At 47.1% G+C, this 17,084-nt stretch overlaps 2 protein-coding genes across 3 annotated transcripts in view; one reads left to right on the top strand and one right to left on the bottom strand.

Annotated features, from left to right (window-relative positions):
- Nucleotides 1–1,656: 1,656 nt before the first annotated feature.
- On the bottom strand, nucleotides 1,657–6,348 carry TOMM34 (translocase of outer mitochondrial membrane 34). The gene is made up of 7 exons (XM_054644259.2): nucleotides 6,216–6,348; nucleotides 6,040–6,139; nucleotides 5,749–5,901; nucleotides 5,027–5,187; nucleotides 4,616–4,760; nucleotides 3,889–4,015; nucleotides 1,657–2,722 (listed from the first exon to the last, which is right to left on the bottom strand). The coding sequence occupies exons 1-7, from the start codon at nucleotides 6,337–6,339 to the stop codon at nucleotides 2,624–2,626; spliced, it is 909 nt and encodes a 302-aa protein (XP_054500234.2). The 5' UTR covers nucleotides 6,340–6,348; the 3' UTR covers nucleotides 1,657–2,623.
- A 46-nt stretch (nucleotides 6,349–6,394) lies between these two features.
- Nucleotides 6,395–17,084, top strand: part of STK4 (serine/threonine kinase 4) — a 49,058-nt gene continuing 38,368 nt past the window's right edge. The window contains exons 1-9 of one of the 2 annotated variants that reach the window (XM_054644257.2): nucleotides 6,395–6,526; nucleotides 9,340–9,420; nucleotides 10,263–10,391; nucleotides 12,868–12,982; nucleotides 13,514–13,678; nucleotides 14,071–14,238; nucleotides 14,806–14,943; nucleotides 15,613–15,741; nucleotides 16,168–16,221. In XM_054644257.2, coding sequence (XP_054500232.2) covers nucleotides 6,495–6,526; nucleotides 9,340–9,420; nucleotides 10,263–10,391; nucleotides 12,868–12,982; nucleotides 13,514–13,678; nucleotides 14,071–14,238; nucleotides 14,806–14,943; nucleotides 15,613–15,741; nucleotides 16,168–16,221 — 1,011 coding nt within the window. In that variant the 5' untranslated portion in view covers nucleotides 6,395–6,494. The remainder of the gene's footprint in view (nucleotides 6,527–9,339; nucleotides 9,421–10,262; nucleotides 10,392–12,867; nucleotides 12,983–13,513; nucleotides 13,679–14,070; nucleotides 14,239–14,805; nucleotides 14,944–15,612; nucleotides 15,742–16,167; nucleotides 16,222–17,084) is intronic. The other variant, XM_054644258.2, reaches the window with a different exon arrangement.

Raw genomic sequence — 17,084 nt, 5'->3', positions numbered from 1 at the left:
CTGTTCACTGTTTAGATATCATCTTCTCAGTGAGATGCTTATAAAGGACTTTAATTCACTTAATATACAGGACCCTGATTTGTTATTTCTCTCCAAGTGTCACGGGCTGGAAGCTTTTCTGCTTGGTGTCTAGAGGAAAAACATCTATTTGCAGGAGTGTAATGCACAAAAGGAGAGCTGGAAGGGAGCTGTACAGGTAAACTTCATTCTGCTGTTGTTTAGCTTGGCTGCAGCCTTTTTTCAGGTGTAGCAGGGCACTTCAGGGGTGCCTGTGACACCACCTACAGGGCCAGGTGGCTGTACTGGGTGAGCTCTCCTTAAAACCAGACGTGGGGCCCGGGAACACAGGGATATCAGAATAGCCTCTGAAAGGATAGGAACAAGGAGAAGAGGATTCAAAATCATCAGAAAAGGTGAAGCTGGCCCTTGGACCCCTGATGACACTGGAAATGATTCAGAGTGGCTCCCTGGCTGCAGTCCTGGGTGAGTCTGAGGCTTTAGGGAGTTGAGGCAGCAACACAAATGAGTCAGGAGCAGCTGCTGTGTCTGAGAGGGGCAGATGAAGGTGAGTCTCTGTCACAAAACCCCTCTGCTGCCCTGTGGCCAGCACTACCCTTGCCCACCTGGGCAGTGTCAGCACAGACAGCAGCACCTCAGCAGGAGCAGAGGCAGAAGTGCCCCTGAGCTTGCAGTGGTGTCTCACTGCTGTGCATGGCCTTTGTCCACCTGCTGCTGTTGCTGGGGAAATCTCTGGTGTCAGGCACAACCAAAACTGCTGTTTTGAGGGGAAGGAGATGGTGGCTGCTGCTGCTTGGGGGTGCTGCAATGAGCTGCTGTCGAACAGTGCAGGTGTCTGCCACTCAGGTACCAGCAGGGCTGCCAAAAGGAGAGCTCTTAACTGAAGCCAGTCCTACTTCTGGACTCCTGGACTCCCACTCCTAGTGCTTTTCTGCTTATCTGGGTACTGCTGTGTGCTTCCCCACCCTGGAATCCATCACACCTGCCCCAAGAGCATGGGCAAGGGCTGGCTGTGGGATCAATGGAGCTGCCAAGCTTAGAAGCAGGAATGGAGTGAATGGAGCAATTTGTGCCCCTCAGGGAGGACTTGTTCCAAGCCCTGGCACATTTCAGCTGATGGAGTACAGCCCTGGGAACAACAAAAAGCTGTTTAATGTCAGGCTAAGGTAAGAGGTCTTTGTCTTCAATGGCATTAGAGGGATTGCTCTCTATTCAATTGTTCCCAAACTTCCATTCAGTGAGGTGCCTGCCTGAAACACTGCTGGGACAGGCAACGTAGGAAACAAATATTTTTCAACCCTGACCAGGGGCTAGCTTCTTATTATCTTATTATTCTGTATTATGAGTTATGAATTATTCTGGATTATGAGCTGAGGCAGAGGGCAAGGCTGAGCAATGGCTGGAAACCATGATGCAGTGCTGTGCTCTCCTTGGCATGCCTTTCCCAGCCCCAGTGTCCCTGGAGCTTTTGGCTCTCTGAACTCTAACTTGCAGGGCAACTATGAGCTGAGGTCACTGTCTGAAAGAGCAAAGCCCTGTACAGTGCCTGAAGTCCTCTGACAAACAGAGGGGACAGGATGAAATGGTTAAACAAGTGTTTCCCTTCCCCTATTCCATCCATCACAAAAACCACAGTCCTAGAGTGAAAATAAACATGGCTTTAATGAGAACAGGTTTTAACAGTTCACAAAGTAACTCCAACTATCTCTTTATCTACCATTTAAAATCAGTGCCATCAAGATCAGGAGAAATTTAAACATGCATTGAAGTAGTAAGCCAGACCTCAGCTGGGGTGTTACTGTGTATTTTCCTCCCTGTAACACCCCATAGCAACTGCTCCAAAAGGCACAGAGGAGCTAAAGTGTTTTTGTTTTTTTGGTTTTTTTTTTTTTTACAAAAAACACAAGACAAAAAAAACATTGCAAAATTCCCAAGCACCCGGAATCTGAAAGAATAGTGCACAGTGTAACAAGGCAGGCCCAACTTGCTGCTGTTTTCTTAAATGTGCAGAATAATTAAAGAAAGCTGTTACTGTAAACATCTGCCCAGCCACACTAAGCAGCAGAACCCAGCTGAGGGCCAGCAGGCATCAGGGGGGAGAGGGAACAAGCTTGGCCCTGTGCAGTAACTGTGCCCCTGCCACAAGAGGGGTATGTGGTGCTCTGGCAACTACAGCAGCTCTTGCAGCGACTTTCTCTCAGTAATAGCAGCACAAATGCAGCAAAACTGTCACCTGAATAAGGACTAAAACCCCTCTGCTTGTAGCTCTTCAGACAGGAACAGCCACTCCTGTGCATCTTAGCCAACATGTAAAGAGTCCCTGAGGCCAATAGTTAGAGGCAAGTTGACTTCAACCAGGAAAATGAACCTAAATGCCTCTTGGGGAGGGGCACTAAAGCTATGCATGATCACAGAGCCAGCTGAATAGAGCTTGATACAGATTATGTCTTAGCAATCACTGTGCTGGTACAGAACCTCTTAGATCTCAGCAGCACTGGAAGATTTCAACCCCAATCCTGCATTGACTGGTCCCTGTATCAACAGCAGAAGGGAGAAAGCTTTTCTCTGCAGTGGAAAAGAAAGCTTTCCTGGTTGCTTGGTTACCCTAGGCTCTGTTCAGTTCTTGCAGTAATCTCAGTGCAGCTGTGTTCTTTGGTTCAGTTTTCAACAAGCTCTTGATGTCAGCAATACTTGATTTGTAATCCTAGAAAGAGAATATTTTATATTTTTATTTCATTAATAATTTATTTCATATATATTTTATTTCATTAATATGAAATCCTAGAAAGTGAAGGGGTGTTGAATTTGCAGCCATCTCCGACAGGGGAAGAGATGAGAATCTTGACTCCATGTTTCAGAAGGCTGATTTATTGCTTTATGATATATATTATATTAAAAGAAAATTATATATTAAAACTATACTAAAAGAATAGAAGAAAGGATTTCATCAGAAGGCTAGCAAGGAAAGGAATGGAATGATAATAAAGTCTTGTGACTGACCAGGGAGTCTGAGACAGCTGGACTGTGATTGGCCATTAATTAGAAACAACCACATGAGCCCAATCACAGATGCACCTGTTGCATTCCACAGCAGCAGATAATCATTGTTTACATTTCATTTCTGAGGCCCCTCAGCTTCTCAGGAGAAAAATCCTATCGAAAGCATTTTTCATAAAATATGTCCATGACAGAAGGGGTAGTGCATTAAAAAAGTCTAAGGCAGAACTACTGCCCAGCAACAGAGGCAAAGACAGCACAGTCAAGCCTGTGCCTCCTTCTCTGTGACTGCTCAAGCACTGGCATTGATGTAGCTATTCTAAAACATGTTCCAGCTAGGGCTGAAATCATAATTTCATCACTCAAGTGCATTCTGAGCCCAACACCAATGCAATATGTACTCCAGTACTGACTCCAGCATTCCTCACGAGACAAAAAGATAAAGCTCAGCCCTGGTCTCTGTGGTGACCAGGGACAGGATCTGTGGGAATGGCCTGAAGTTGTGTTGGGGAGCTTTGGGTTGTGTATTAGGAAAGGGTTCTTCAGCTCTCAGGCCCAGGGTATCATTGCTGGGGGTGGTGCTGTGCAGGGTGAGGAGTTGGACTCAAAGGTCCCTGTGGGCCCTTTCCAGCTCAGCACAGTCTGTGATTCTGTGAAAAGCAGTTGCCTTCAGCATCTCTAGAAACAGGACCTAATGCAGATAAACTCATGAGATTCAAACAGCAAAGTTGATGTCTGACTCTTGGTCCTTAAAGGTCTGATGGCAGAGGTTGTCTAGCACAGGAACAAGCCCTAAAGGGTATCTCTGGCTCTGATCATGCAGCAACAGCTATCTAGTCCTAGCCTGAAGCCCTGCAGAAACTCCTGACTTACCTTCAGTTCTTTAAGTGCTTGAGCACGCCTGTAGAGTGCCTTGACATTCTTAGGATCCAACTTCAGAGCTTCAGTGCAGTCCTGTGCTGCTTCCTTGTATTGCTTCAGGCTCAGGTAACAGAGAGCTCTGCAACACACACAGCTGCTCAGAGACCTTTGGCTGGAAGCAGCATCCAGAGCCACAACAGAGCAGCTGTCAGGGCAGCACAAAGCTGGCTCCAGAACCATCCTTGTGAGTTGTGTCATCTTACTCTGGAACTCATGTTTGTTTCATTTACAGGGAGGAAAAAAAGGAAATGGTTTTTCAAAGAAACAAAAAGGAAGATGTTTAGAGCAACCTGCCCTAAAGACAAAGTGCACTTGCATTTGGAGGATGCAGGTTCCTGCCTCTGCCAGTGCAGCACCTGCTCTGCCTGCTGCAGCTCCATACAAGTACTCTGAGTGTTTAAGAACAGCAATCTGCAGTTTGAGGTCTGTCGGACAGCAGAGACAAAGTACTCAAGGGAGAAATGCCCTGGCAGCCCAGAGGGAAGGGTCTCCAAGGGGTTCTGTAGCACCTGATCAAAGAATGTTACACTACAGGGGGAGCTGCACTTGGGGTGAACCTGAGGGGGTGGTTTTGTTTTATTTATTAGTTTGGGAGCAAATATTAAACAGTTCTGCCAGGAAGTGCCATGGTGGTTTTTATACAGGCCAAGAAACAGTTGGGCAAAGAGCTGAACAGTACCTGTTGGTGTAAGTTGCACATTCCTTGTTGAGCTTCAAACTCTCAGTGTACTTCTCAACTGCTTTTTTATGGTTTCCTTTCTTTACTAATTCATTTCCTTCTTCCTTAAGCACTCTAGCTCTCTCCACGCCAGCAGCATTCTTGTCTGGAAATGGTGTGAAAGGATACAGAACTCTATAAAACCAACAAGAATCTCACAGCCTCACAGAAAACAAATATCCCCATACCAGAGACAAGACACAGAGACATCAAAGAAACCAGAATCAACAGAAAAGGCTGTGGCAGAACCAGGCCTGGGTTTCTGCAGGCCTCAGCCCTGGCTGCAAACACACCAAGCAGGTGTGGCAGCTGTCTTGTTCATCACCCTTGGGACTCCAGGGCTCTCTGCCCAGCCCAAGGGCACATTCCCACCTCCTTCTCCCCGTGGTGCAGTTGCAGGAGGAGTGTTTGCCCCAGGGGCCTGGGCAGAAGGAACGTTCCACCTCGTCTGGGCAGAAACAGGCACTGTGGGGATTGGTGGCAGCTTCTGACGCCAGTTCACACCATCCTTCTCCAGCAGGGCTTTAGTCATCCTGGAAGAGACAGCTCCCAGTTACCCTGGCTGGGCCACGCAGTACCAGCCCGGTCACTTTTAACCTGGCTTGTGTATTAAGAACAGCATCTCTCTGTTTGCTAATTTCTTCACATGCATCTCAGCTAGGTTTATTCTACAGACAGGACATTTGCAGAAAGATTATCTTCGCACCAGCAGGGCTAAAAATACAACTGGACGCGGGCTGGGGCTGTGACTGCTCAGGTGAGCAAGAGATGCATTTCACTCCTTGGTCTGGCAAGCAGAGGGCATCAGAAAGAGAACAGGACTATAGCAGCCTGTAAACATAGGGAGTCTTAAAGGACAGGGTACTGAACTTTAGTTCATTATTTCCTTTAAACCAGGCACTGAGCAGAGCAAACACAGTCCCACAGCACTCATTCCCAGACCTCGACCAGCACCCTGAAAAGCACCAGCAGGCAGAGGGAGCACAGCCAGGGACCCGTGTGCCTGGGACCCAGCTTGGTCCTGCCAGGGCAGTAGGAGTGAGCACGGCTGGAGCAGCAGCACCCAACTGCGGGCACCGGGCCCCGTTCCTTACCTGTTGACTCCATCGTGCGCCGCCTGCACGGAGCAGTCCACCTGCAGCGCCGTCTTGTAGTCCACATAGGCCAGCGAGTACCTCTCCAGAGCCTCGTACGCCGCTGCCCGCCGCAGGAGGGGCTTGATCCCGAACGGGACCAGCTCCAGGGCGCTGCGGAGGAGGGCAGAGCGCCGTGAGCCAGCGCGCCCCGGGGCTGCGCCGCGCTCCGCCCGCCCCGACCGCGCCGGGCTCAGCGGCTGAGCGCTCCCCGCGGCCCCGGCCGGTGTCCCCGGCCCCGCCGCCGCTCACCTGCTGCAGTCGGCCACGCAGAGGCTGCAGGCGCCGTCCTTGAGGTGGCAGGCGGCGCGGTTGGCCAGCAGCACGCTGCGCTCCTCGGCGCTGGCATCGCCTGCGCGGGGCACAGCCGCGATTCAGCCGCGATTCAGAGGGGTGTCCCCGCCCGCCCGCCCCGGGCCGTGCCCTACCTGCGGCTTCCAGCTGTGCCAGCGCCCGGGAGTAGAGCTCGGCGGCCGGGCCGTACTGCCCGCGGCGGAACTCCTCGTTGCCGGCCCGGCGCAGCGCACCGGGGGAGCCGGGGGACGCGGCCATCGCGCCGCCACAGCCGCCGCCGCGCCCGGGAAGCCGCGCCTCTGCCGCCGGAGCCGGGGCGGGCGCTCCCCACTGGCATCCGGCGGCGGGCGGAAGCGGCGGCGGAGCGGTGCCATGGAGCAGTGAGGGACGGAGCGGCTCGCCGACAGACCGCCATGGAGACGGTGCAGCTGCGGAACCCGCGCCGGTAAGCGCGGGCTGTGTCCCTGCCGGAGCGGGGATGCTCCGGCCCGTGTCACCCCCTTGCTGGCGGTGCGCGGCCGGGAGCGGGGCTGCGGGCGCGCCGAGCTCCGGCCCCCTCGGTTCTTTGGAGCCGCGGGGCCGTGGGCAGCAGCCCCTGGCACCGGGCAGCGCCTGCTGGGACAGCTCCGCACTCAGGTGCGTGAAAACGGCTGAAACCGGAACGCTGGGGAGAAGGCGCTGCCCGCGCTGCTGCGGGAGCTCCCGCCGGCTACCGCGGCTGTACGAGCTGTGCTGTGCCCGTGCCCGTGGGGTGACACTGCCCCGGTCACTTGTTCTCCCGTCGCGTCTCTCTTTGGGTGAGTTTTGTGCGGGTCTGCGCCCCCGGTGCCGTGTCCGGGCGCGGTGCCCAACCCTGGCACTGCCGCCTTCCCTCCGTGCCCGGGCACACCGAGCACACCGGACATACCGGGTACACCGCGCAAACTGGGCACGACGGGCACACTGCGCAAACCGGACACAGCGGGCACACCGGGTACAGCGGGCACACTTTGCACAGCGAGCACACCGGGCACACTGAGCACATCAGGTACACCGAGCACACCGGGTACACTGAGCACACCAAGTACACCGGACACACCGAGCACACCGGGCACACTGAGCACATCAGGTACACCGAGCACATCGGGTACACTGAGCACACCAAGTACACCGGACACACCGGGTATACCGAGCATACCGGGCACACGGGGTACACTGGGCACACCAGGGCATACCAAGCAAACCGGGCATAGCAAGCACAGTGGACACACTGGGCACACCAGGCACACAGGCACACCGAACACACGGGCACACCGAGCACCCCAGGCACACCGGGCACACCGATCCCGGACCCTCGGGGGTTTCGGGGCGACCCCCGCACGAAGCCGTGGGTCCGTATCTCGGGCTGCCAGGCCGGGCCGGGCTGCGGGGCAGAGCCGGGATGAAGTGTCAGTGTCAGAATCCTATCAGTGCCTCGCAGCTGGGGCCCGGGGACGCTTCGGCAGCGAACAAAGGAAGCTGCTGGCGCTGGTCCCCTGTGGCATTGGCCCCTTTGGTTAAACAGTGATGTGTATTCTGTTAAAAAACAAAACAAGCTTGGTTTTATTCTATAATTGCTTATGGGGCAGGTGATTAAGATTAGATCTGAATAACAACAGAGGTGAGATTGGGTTTGTGTTGCTGTTCCATCTGTGTGGTATAAACATCCAGGAGAAAGGCAGAGTGTGTCAGACAGCAGTGAGTGCACTCGATGGAGCAGGACAATGCAAAGTAATTGGGCTCCTGGTCTGTAGTAGAAATTAGGCTGTTTGCTGCAAGCACAGTAGTTGTCTGGTTATTGTGTTTGGGTATATGAAATGTCTTTTTTTTTTCCTTTTATGCTAGTAGAATTTAGGCCTCAACTTGAACAAGAAGGGTCTGCCTCTTGTGTCACCACATTTTGGGCTCCTTGGAAATGGTGGCTTAGGTGTTTTCTGGTGCATGTGTTACTTGCTTTTCCCCTTTTCCCACAGCTTCTTCCCTCTCCATTTTCACAGGGACAAGTAAATTCTTTTTAATGCTTATCTGAGCAGGGAAGCTAGCAGCTACTTTCAGTATTTCACCACTTCCTGAGTCTGCTTCTATATAATGTTTCCTCTGCTTCAGGAAGCCATTGTATGTGCTCCATGCGTGAGCTGTTCCTCCCGTGTGGCTTTTGTACATAAACATAATAGCCAGGGGTCAATGAATGGTTTTTCATTCTATTTCTGAAGAAATTGGGTTAAAAAGTTATATATTTAGTATAAAAATTAGTATTCCTGTGACTGGAGTCCTGATCTCTAGCAGCAGCTGTAAGAGCTTTCAGGAGCAACTCGCAGTTGCTGGCAACCACATGTTTTACTTTAAACACCAGCCAGTGCTAAAAACTCTGACTCTTTTAGGTTTCTGTGTTTAAAAAACTCGAACGAGCTGATTTAGGGAGTTTGGAGGGGGTTTTGTTGGCTGGTTTTTGGTTTTGTTTATTGTTGTTTCAGTTTTTTTTTTAGTTCACATGAAAATGAAAGAGCACTTGTTTGTGGGCTGTTGGATACTCTTACCACTGACAATAAAATACTGTTTTCAGACCTTTTTGTTATGTAGTCCTTAGCTGTTTCAGGAGGTTTGGTGAACAGCTCTCCAGTGTAGACTCAAACAAATATGATTGAGCTTCTTGTTGCTTTGTGTACAGGATCTCCCTAAAAGCTGTACTGGGGGAAAGGGTGGCCACGTGAAGAATCACAGCACATGGCAGGTTTTTATTCCTAGAAATTATTTCAGCTGACTCTTATTAGCAATACTTAAAGAGGGATGGCATCAAGATCCTGAGAGTCAGATACAGTTTCCTTTTTCCTGATAGATTTTTCCTAGTATATGTCCAGGCCCATGAAGTTCCCTTTTTTTGGTAGGTATCCTTCCATTCCAGATATTGAAATTCAGCAGATATGTTCAATGGCTTCAAGACTGTGCCATGCTGAGATGTGACCACCAGCATATAGATCCTGAAACTGATTTCTGCCTAGAGGACCTGTAGATTTATATGCCTGCTCACATTCTATTCTTTGTAATTCCCAGTCCTTTTTTGCTATTGGATGCTAATAATAATGGGTCTCCTCATCAGGTGAAATAAACTTACTTCATAATCAATTTACTTCATGCCAAACTTTTTGTATGTTTAAGTGGTGCTATTTATTCTTCTCTTTCAGCAGAGCCCAAACTGCCGTAAAATTAAATGTAATAATTTCTCTCTTCTTACCCATACAGGCAGCTGAAGAAGTTAGATGAAGACAGTTTAACCAAACAACCTGAAGAAGTATTTGATGTCCTGGAGAAGCTTGGAGAAGGGTATGTGTTGTGTTCCAGTGGGCCAAGTGTACATTTCTCTAGGGAAACACATCTGTGTAACAGAGATGTGTTCAGTGGACTCTGATGTTATTTCACTTTTGTCATGGTCCTCTTTCTGAAAGGTAGCTACTGACATAGTTACATTGTTTGGTTAATAACAGAATAAAGAATTTGATTCCCAGGAGCTTAATTCAAATAGCAGGTTATGGGTCAGCAGTAGGGAGTGTAAAAGTTTGTCCAAAATCCCAGCCTGGAGTTGGTAGAGCCCTGTGGGAACTCGAGAGATTTTGTAGTTCATCCTTGGTACCTCTTGAGGAAGATCTGCCTGGTGGGAGTGAACTTGTGATGCTGTGCCCTTTGGTGAGGCAGAGCAGCATGGGGACACTCCTGCAGTGACATGTTCACTGCCTTGAGCAGTTTGAAAAGACTGAGTTGTAAATCTGCCTGGCTGCTGTAAGTAAAGAAGCTGGAAACAGGACTGATAATATCTGACAGGAACAAGCAAAACTCTGTGACCAGAGCTGTAGTTCTTCCTGATGCTCAGCTTGTACTCTATGCTGGAAAAAGAGACTTTTTAGGTGTTGAATTTGTGTGAAAGGCCATTCCAAAGCTATGGTCAGTGTAATGATGGTGTGCTCTTTCCTCACTGTTTAAGTTTTCTTACTTATTTGTATTACAATGTTTAAAAGCTAGTGCGCTGATTATTTACATTAAAATACAAAATATTTTAAATAAAAAGATAGTTAATATTTTCCTGATGGTTACAAAAAGCAAAGCCATAAACATGTGCATTTTTTAAACCATTACTACATTCAGTATTTGTTCAATGTTTCATTTTCCAGTTCTTATGGCAGTGTGTTCAAAGCCATCCATAAAGAAACGGGTCAAGTTGTTGCAATTAAACAAGTTCCTGTGGAATCTGACCTGCAAGAAATCATCAAGGAAATATCCATAATGCAACAATGTGACAGGTAAGTGTGTGCTGCAAAACCCTTTATTGGCATGCAAGGAAAAGCATCACCCATGACCTGGCATTTAATCAAATAAGAGCCCTGATCTTGTGTAGGAGCAATGGGGGTGGGACGGTGGGGACAGACAGAGATGAGAGATCTCTGCAGCCAGGGCTGGAACTTGGGGTTCATTGCAAAGGGCCCTGCTGAGAGCTGCCAGCCACAGCTCAGAGCAGGACTGAGAGAAGAGAGGGGTAGAGAGGATGAGAGGGTGAGAGAGTAAGGGAGTAAAAAGGGTAAGAGAGCAAAAGCGTAAGAGTGAGGTTCCTGTTACAATACAATAAATCTTCTTCTGTATTGAATATTCTAATTCTCACTAACCAATCTAGTACAATATACAAATCCTATAGCATTTACACACAGCCTATAAGAATCACTACATTACCATCCTGTGTTACATTTTAAACCCTAAAAACTCCTCTTTGGGCCTCTTCTGCCAAGCTGGCAGGGTCTGCTCTGGCCCTTGGATCTGTCTGCAAGCAGAGGGTGTTGTTTCACCAAAAGGGGATTACCTTCAGCCAGCCACAGCATTGTTTTCCAGTTGTTCAGTAACTGAGGTATCTCAAAGCTTGCTTTCATTTCAATCTCGCTTATAGTTTCTATATTCTCAAAATCTTTTGCCAGACAATCATATTGATAAGGCTTTCCTGTTTCATCCTCCCCAACAATCTTGCCTTAAATGTTTTTTGAAAGGCTGGACTTGTACAATCAAGTTACATGGTATCAACTGAGCCACCTTAGCTGACCATTTGGGTAGTGCAAAGGTAAGAGCAGAGGTGTAGCTTGCAGCAGGAGAGGACACTCAGCTGAGAGGAGTAGCCCTGCACTGGCTGCAGCTGAGAGCCAGCCCTGTGAGCAGTCACTGCCTCCTGCCTGGGCACCGTCACTTCTTGGACAGTGGGACCTTGACTGTGTGCTGGACAGCAGCTGCCCTGCCCACAGGGGTGGTGGTGCCTTCCCAGCAAGGCATAGAAAACTGTCAGAGGGAGGTTTTTTGTTTCTTTTTTAAAGGGCGCGTGGATGAGAGCCGCTAATGCATGACTGCTCTTGCGTGTGCACAGCTCCGTGCTGTCACCTGCTCATGGCAGGACTGTCCTTCCTGCTCCCCTCCTGCCTCTGCAGGCTCTGCTGCAGTGCAAGCTCTCTGCTGATCTGAGCATCCCCTGAATAACCTGCTGGCAGCTCTGTGATGGTTGTTGTTCCCCTTTGTGCACGTTTTTATAGGAAGAGGTGCTGCAGTGACTTAGCCAGTGAAGAGCTTGTGGGTAGGGAAGACCCTCTCAAAGTCCAAGGCTGAAGGTTTTAAATACACTCATTTCTTCTGGTGTTATGAATCTGGCCTTAGGAAACACTACTTTGAAGGACTTCCTGTGTGGAAAGCCATTTAAAATAAATTACATGAGCAGTATAAAACTGTGGTCCCAGTCACTTACTCTATTGCATTCCACTCTCACTGTAGTTACATGAAGATGACTTAGGGGCAGGCAGCAGAGTGTATCTTGAAAAGAAATTGTTCCTGAAAAATCTTACTGTGTAACTTGAAATGCATTACTACTTTCTCTTAAATTAAATATTAGTATTGTAAGGCCTAAAGTGAGACCTTAGAGTTGTGAGCAGCAGAAGGAGTGAATCACTGGAGCATCACATTTTCTGTGCAAGCATTAAGAGACACTGTGCAGTGTGACTGACCTGCTAGTTTTAAAGCTTTTTCATTAGAAAATGTTCAGCAGAAAATAAATTAAACACGTTTTTGTTCCTTAGCTCCATTCCCATCATATCAGGGACAGTCTTTCTGTTAGTTTCTGCTTTACTTTTTCCAGAGGACACATGATTTTTCTGAGCAGTATACTTTACTAGGTTTTTTGCTTTTTGGGCAGACAGATAGCTGACTGAGACAGTCTTAGGTTGTGCTGAGATCCTAAAATATATCCTGGACTAAATCAAACATTCAAGTAGGTTCACGTGGTAGTGGGGGAACATTTTTCTTAATGAGCATGACAGTTATTTTCCAGCACATTGTGGGCTTTATTTATTGTTTCTATTTGTTTGTAAATGTTCTGCAGCACCTTTTCCAGGGGCTGCTGTGGCCTGTTTCCCATTCCCTGTCCTGCCCCAGCCCTGACCCTGCTGTAACCTGGTTCAGGGAGCTGAACCAGACTGAAGGCTAATCACCCCTTGTTTCCGTGGGATTTGTTGGACAGTTTAGCTCCCTGGAGTGACTTACTGCAGGTCATATGAGCCCAGCTGTGAGAACAGGCTTGGCAGGACTGGGGAGCCCTGTGCAGAATTCAGGATGTTCTGGAATACTTCTGCTCTGGGTTGGCATTTCAGCACTGAGTTTCTGAAACGTACTTAGGGTCTCTGCAGTGTATTGTGCTTATTCAGTGATGCTGGTTCCTGGTGTTTGACCCTTTGTTTTATCCTTCTTCTTTCCTAGTCCTCATGTGGTGAAATACTACGGCAGCTATTTTAAGAACACAGACCTGTGGATAGTCATGGAATACTGTGGTGCTGGATCTGTGTCTGACATTATTCGGTTACGAAATAAAACTGTACGTGTGTCCTTTCTCCTTCGAGTGCAGGGGTGGGACTATGGCTGTCCAGCAGCTCAAGGAAGCTGAGTAGTTGGGGCATAATTCTCAGAGTTCAGTGCCTGACACAACCATTGGTCATAATTTGAGATGCAGGTCCTTTGTTACTCTGAAAATGAGAAAACTGATTACATTGAGTTTTGGTTTTTTTGGACAATTTAATTGGTGTATTGGTTTTCTTGAAAACCCATATTGATTCCAAGTAAGACCCTACTTTGCCTTGCTTAGGTTATTTCAGGATAAGAATTACTAGCTGAGAAAGGGTTATGGCATATGAAATGTGGCAGTGTATTTATTTATTTGTGTATGCTGGTTGTGATCTAATTCTGCTCCATAACGCTATAAGTCACTAACTGATTCCCCATTGGTATGGCAACCTTTAGTGAAGGCAATTAGGTGGCAATTAGTGAATCTCAGTAAAATACAGACCAAAGCACAGTAGTGCTGTGTCTCATCCACTGGTATGTTGGCAGTAACTCTTCCCTTCTTCAGCTCACAGAGGAGGAAATTGCTACAATAGTACAATCAACTCTGAAAGGACTTGAGTACCTGCATTTTATGAGGAAAATACACAGGGACATCAAAGCTGGAAATATATTGCTAAATACAGAGGGACATGCTAAACTTGCTGATTTTGGAGTGGCAGGACAACTCACAGTAAGTAAAACCAGGGTGGCTGTGTGCATTTCAATTTATCTTTTTAACCTGCGTGTGTGATGGGAATGTGGAGCTGGACAAATTGTTCATAGCTGGTTTTTAGCACTTTGCACCATGAGATGCTAAACCAGCAGCAAATCAGAGCAGATCTTCCTCTGTGGAAGCTGTTACATTAACTAATGGTTTGCAATAGCATTTGCTGCTTTTTTTAGTGTACTTTTAAGTTCTGTGAGCACATTTTAATTGATCTTTGCAGACTTCTGTATTCTAGTCTTGCTGAGTCTAATAATCAGCAAGATAATTGGGGTGATAATTAATGATGATTAATCATTAATGACTGTTTGTGGCTAATACAGTTGCTGTTGTCTGGATCTTTATCCTTTTCTCCTCAGGACACCATGGCAAAGCGGAACACAGTCATAGGGACCCCATTTTGGATGGCTCCAGAGGTGATTCAGGAAATTGGGTATAATTGTGTGGCAGACATCTGGTCCCTGGGAATCACTGCAATAGAAATGGCTGAAGGAAAGCCACCATATGCAGATATTCATCCCATGAGGGTAAGGACTGTGGCCTTAAATGTATTGCTGTATGGAAAAGGTTTGATATCACAGCTGGCTGAATCATATATCAGCATGCAATCTTGTCTTTAATGTATAGAACAAGTTGTTTTCTGTCAGTTCTTTGTACTGTTGATTAAATTAAAAACAGGTCTTTGTCAAGAAGAATCTGCATGGGAATAAAATAATCACAATTCTCTTCTGTTAAGACATAGCTGGTGCTCTGTGTTGGACGTGAAGGATATTTTCAGCTGGCTTATGCAAAGTGGATTTTAATTTTTTTTTTTTTAATGCAAGCAGAAATTTTAGGGACTGAAAAATGTCAGATTCACACTTTTGGGGCACATAATGGCTCAGCAAGGTGTGAGCACCTAGGGAGAAAAGTCTGTTTTCCTGCTACTTGATCCCTGTGAGCAGATTTGTGTGTAATATTGGCACAAACTCCTCAGAGGCAGCACCTTGAAAAGTAGACTGTTCTTTAGTACCAGCATGTGTTTGGGTGTATTTATGTTGAATTGCTGGTTTTAAGCTTTGTTGTGGAAATCTGAAATGCTCTTCTGCTTTCAGGCAATTTTCATGATTCCTACCAATCCTCCTCCAACATTCCGGAAGCCGGAGCTGTGGTCGGACAGTTTTACAGACTTTGTGAAGCAGTGTCTTGTGAAGAGCCCGGAGCAGAGAGCCACTGCAACACAGCTGCTGCAGGTCTGCTTTTCTTAGGAGAGCATAAATTCTGGGGGAGGCTTGCCCAGGGTAGGCTGTGCTGTGTGGCTCTTGAGATGTTGGTTTCGTTTCTTGCTGCTGCTGCTCACTGCAGATTTTACTTTTTAGTAACTCATAAAAATTTCACACGACTTCAACTTCTCAGTTCTTCTCTAAGAACCAGTCTGACTTCAACTTCCTTTGTCTTCTCTGGGGTGTTTTTGTTGTTTTGGCTTTCAGAGTTTGTTGCTGGTTTGCTAGTTTTGTTTTGTTTGGATTTGTTGTTTTACTTTCAAATTCCCACCAGCACTGCCAAGAAAGTGTCTCTTAAAACACAAAACAGGGCAGGCTAAGTCTAAGTGGTTGCTCAGAATGTTCCAGGCATGGTAATGGTCTGTGTAATTGGTTCTTGACAGCTAAGCTAAGGAAAGAAGTGTAGAGCTGTGGGTGGTGAGTGAGCCCAAGGTCTCACATCAGTTGTGCCCTTGGAGCTTGATCTTGTTTGGAGGGTGGAAGGTCTCCCTCCTGTGCCAAACAGAAGGACTGGGTAATTATTTTAGCAATGTTTCGAGTTAAACCTTAATTTGATTTGAAGTAGGCCATAGTAACAGTGTTTTACTGTTCTGTCCTGCTTTGGATGCAGTGCTTATTTGTTTTTAAAATGTTTCTCAGCATCCATTTGTTAAAAGTGCCAAAGGAGTATCAATTCTGAGAGACCTGATTAATGAAGCAATGGACATCAAGCTGAAACGCCAAGAGGCACAGCAGCGTGAACTGGATCAGGAGGATGAAGAAAATTCAGTGAGTATTCAATAGCAGCACTGTGCAAAGTCCAAACTCTTGCTCCTTTCAGAAGGCTTAACTGCTTCGGGTTTTGTTTTTGCAACATTTTGTCCAATTGCCAGTGGATTTGACTTAGTTCTGGAGTTTTCTACTTTATGACTGTGTAACCTAATGGTTGGTGCCTGCTCAAGCTGTATTTGAGTGGGACAGGCAGCATGAGTGGGGTACTGTTCACCTTATAGTGTAGCTTGAGGCTGGGCTACAGAGTGCTGTATGCAGAAGACTTGATTCATTTTCCCAGTTGGATTATATTATTTATGCAGTAGTGAGAATGTTTTCATTGTAGATTCAGGTCTTAGACTGCTCTCCTTGTACAGAATAATAATATCATCTCTGATGCACTGTGATATAAGTCTGTTGTGTTGTTTTACTGTTGTGCTTTAGAACATCCCTTATAGAAACTTTCTTCTACACAAGAGCAACCGACAGAAGCCTGAGGTGAGGGCATGGGAAGTGTTCAGGGCTTGCTGTGAATTTCAGTTTGGCTCTCTGTTTCAGTGGTTACAGCATGTGGATTTGGGAAGCATGTTGAAAGCTGGTTTTTGAGCCTCTGCCTGCTTCAGCCTGAGTAAATGAAATGGGCAGCACAAGGCATTGTATGCCAGCCCTGCCCAGGGGTGACACTTGAGCAGCATGGTCCCTGGTGTCTGTGCTGAACACATTGTGCATCTGGTTTTGCACTCTAGGACTGGATATTTATTCAGTGTGGAAGTAACTTTATTGGTCACATTGCCATGATGTCAATTCTACGAGTACTGTCCCTACCCTGAGTTTTGTCTTTGCCACCCCTTCTTCATTTCTGACTGATCTGGGGTCACAGTGCTGACAGGTGGTGTCTGTGTGGTGGAGTTAAGTCCTCTCTGTTGGTGTGTGTGTTTTCCTGAAGCTTCTCTACTCCATGCCTGCTAGCAGAAAAGCTTCCCAAACACTTCCCAAGTGATGTGAAAACTTCTGATGCAGTCCTTTGTTAAATGATGTGTAGCTAACAAATTTATTACTTCCTCTCACCCACTCAACTCCACACAAAATTAATTCTCCTCTATTAGCATCTTGTGTAGTTTTCTCCTCTCTTGCTTTTGGTTTTGAGGTTGGAAAGTAAATTTTATAGACACTCTTGACAGAACAGTAAAATGCTGGGAACATCAGAACATGGAGAGGTGACTTCTCTCTTTCCATGATATTGAGATGGAATATTAGATTTTTATGTGCAACACCTGTGTGTTTTCCTTCTAACACTAACACAGATCAGTAAGGCAATGGTCACATAAAGAATGTGAACTTCATTCTGAGAACAAAACATG

Source organism: Agelaius phoeniceus, chromosome 17, assembly GCF_051311805.1.
Source record: "Agelaius phoeniceus isolate bAgePho1 chromosome 17, bAgePho1.hap1, whole genome shotgun sequence".
Taxonomy (NCBI): Eukaryota; Metazoa; Chordata; class Aves; order Passeriformes; family Icteridae; genus Agelaius; species Agelaius phoeniceus.
Note: the sequence above shows the minus strand (reverse complement) of the source record. Positions and strands in the feature narration are given on the sequence as shown.

Coding starts and splice junctions, on each gene's coding strand:
- TOMM34 (XM_054644259.2), bottom strand. CDS start 6,339: ATGGCCGCGTCCCCCGGCTCCCCCGGTGCGCTGCGCCGGGCCGGCAAC. Junction 6,140..6,215: donor GGCACAGCTGGAAGCCGCAG/GTAGGGCACGGC, acceptor TGCCCCGCGCAG/GCGATGCCAGCGCCGAGGAG. Junction 5,902..6,039: donor TGCGTGGCCGACTGCAGCAG/GTGAGCGGCGGC, acceptor CCTCCTCCGCAG/CGCCCTGGAGCTGGTCCCGT.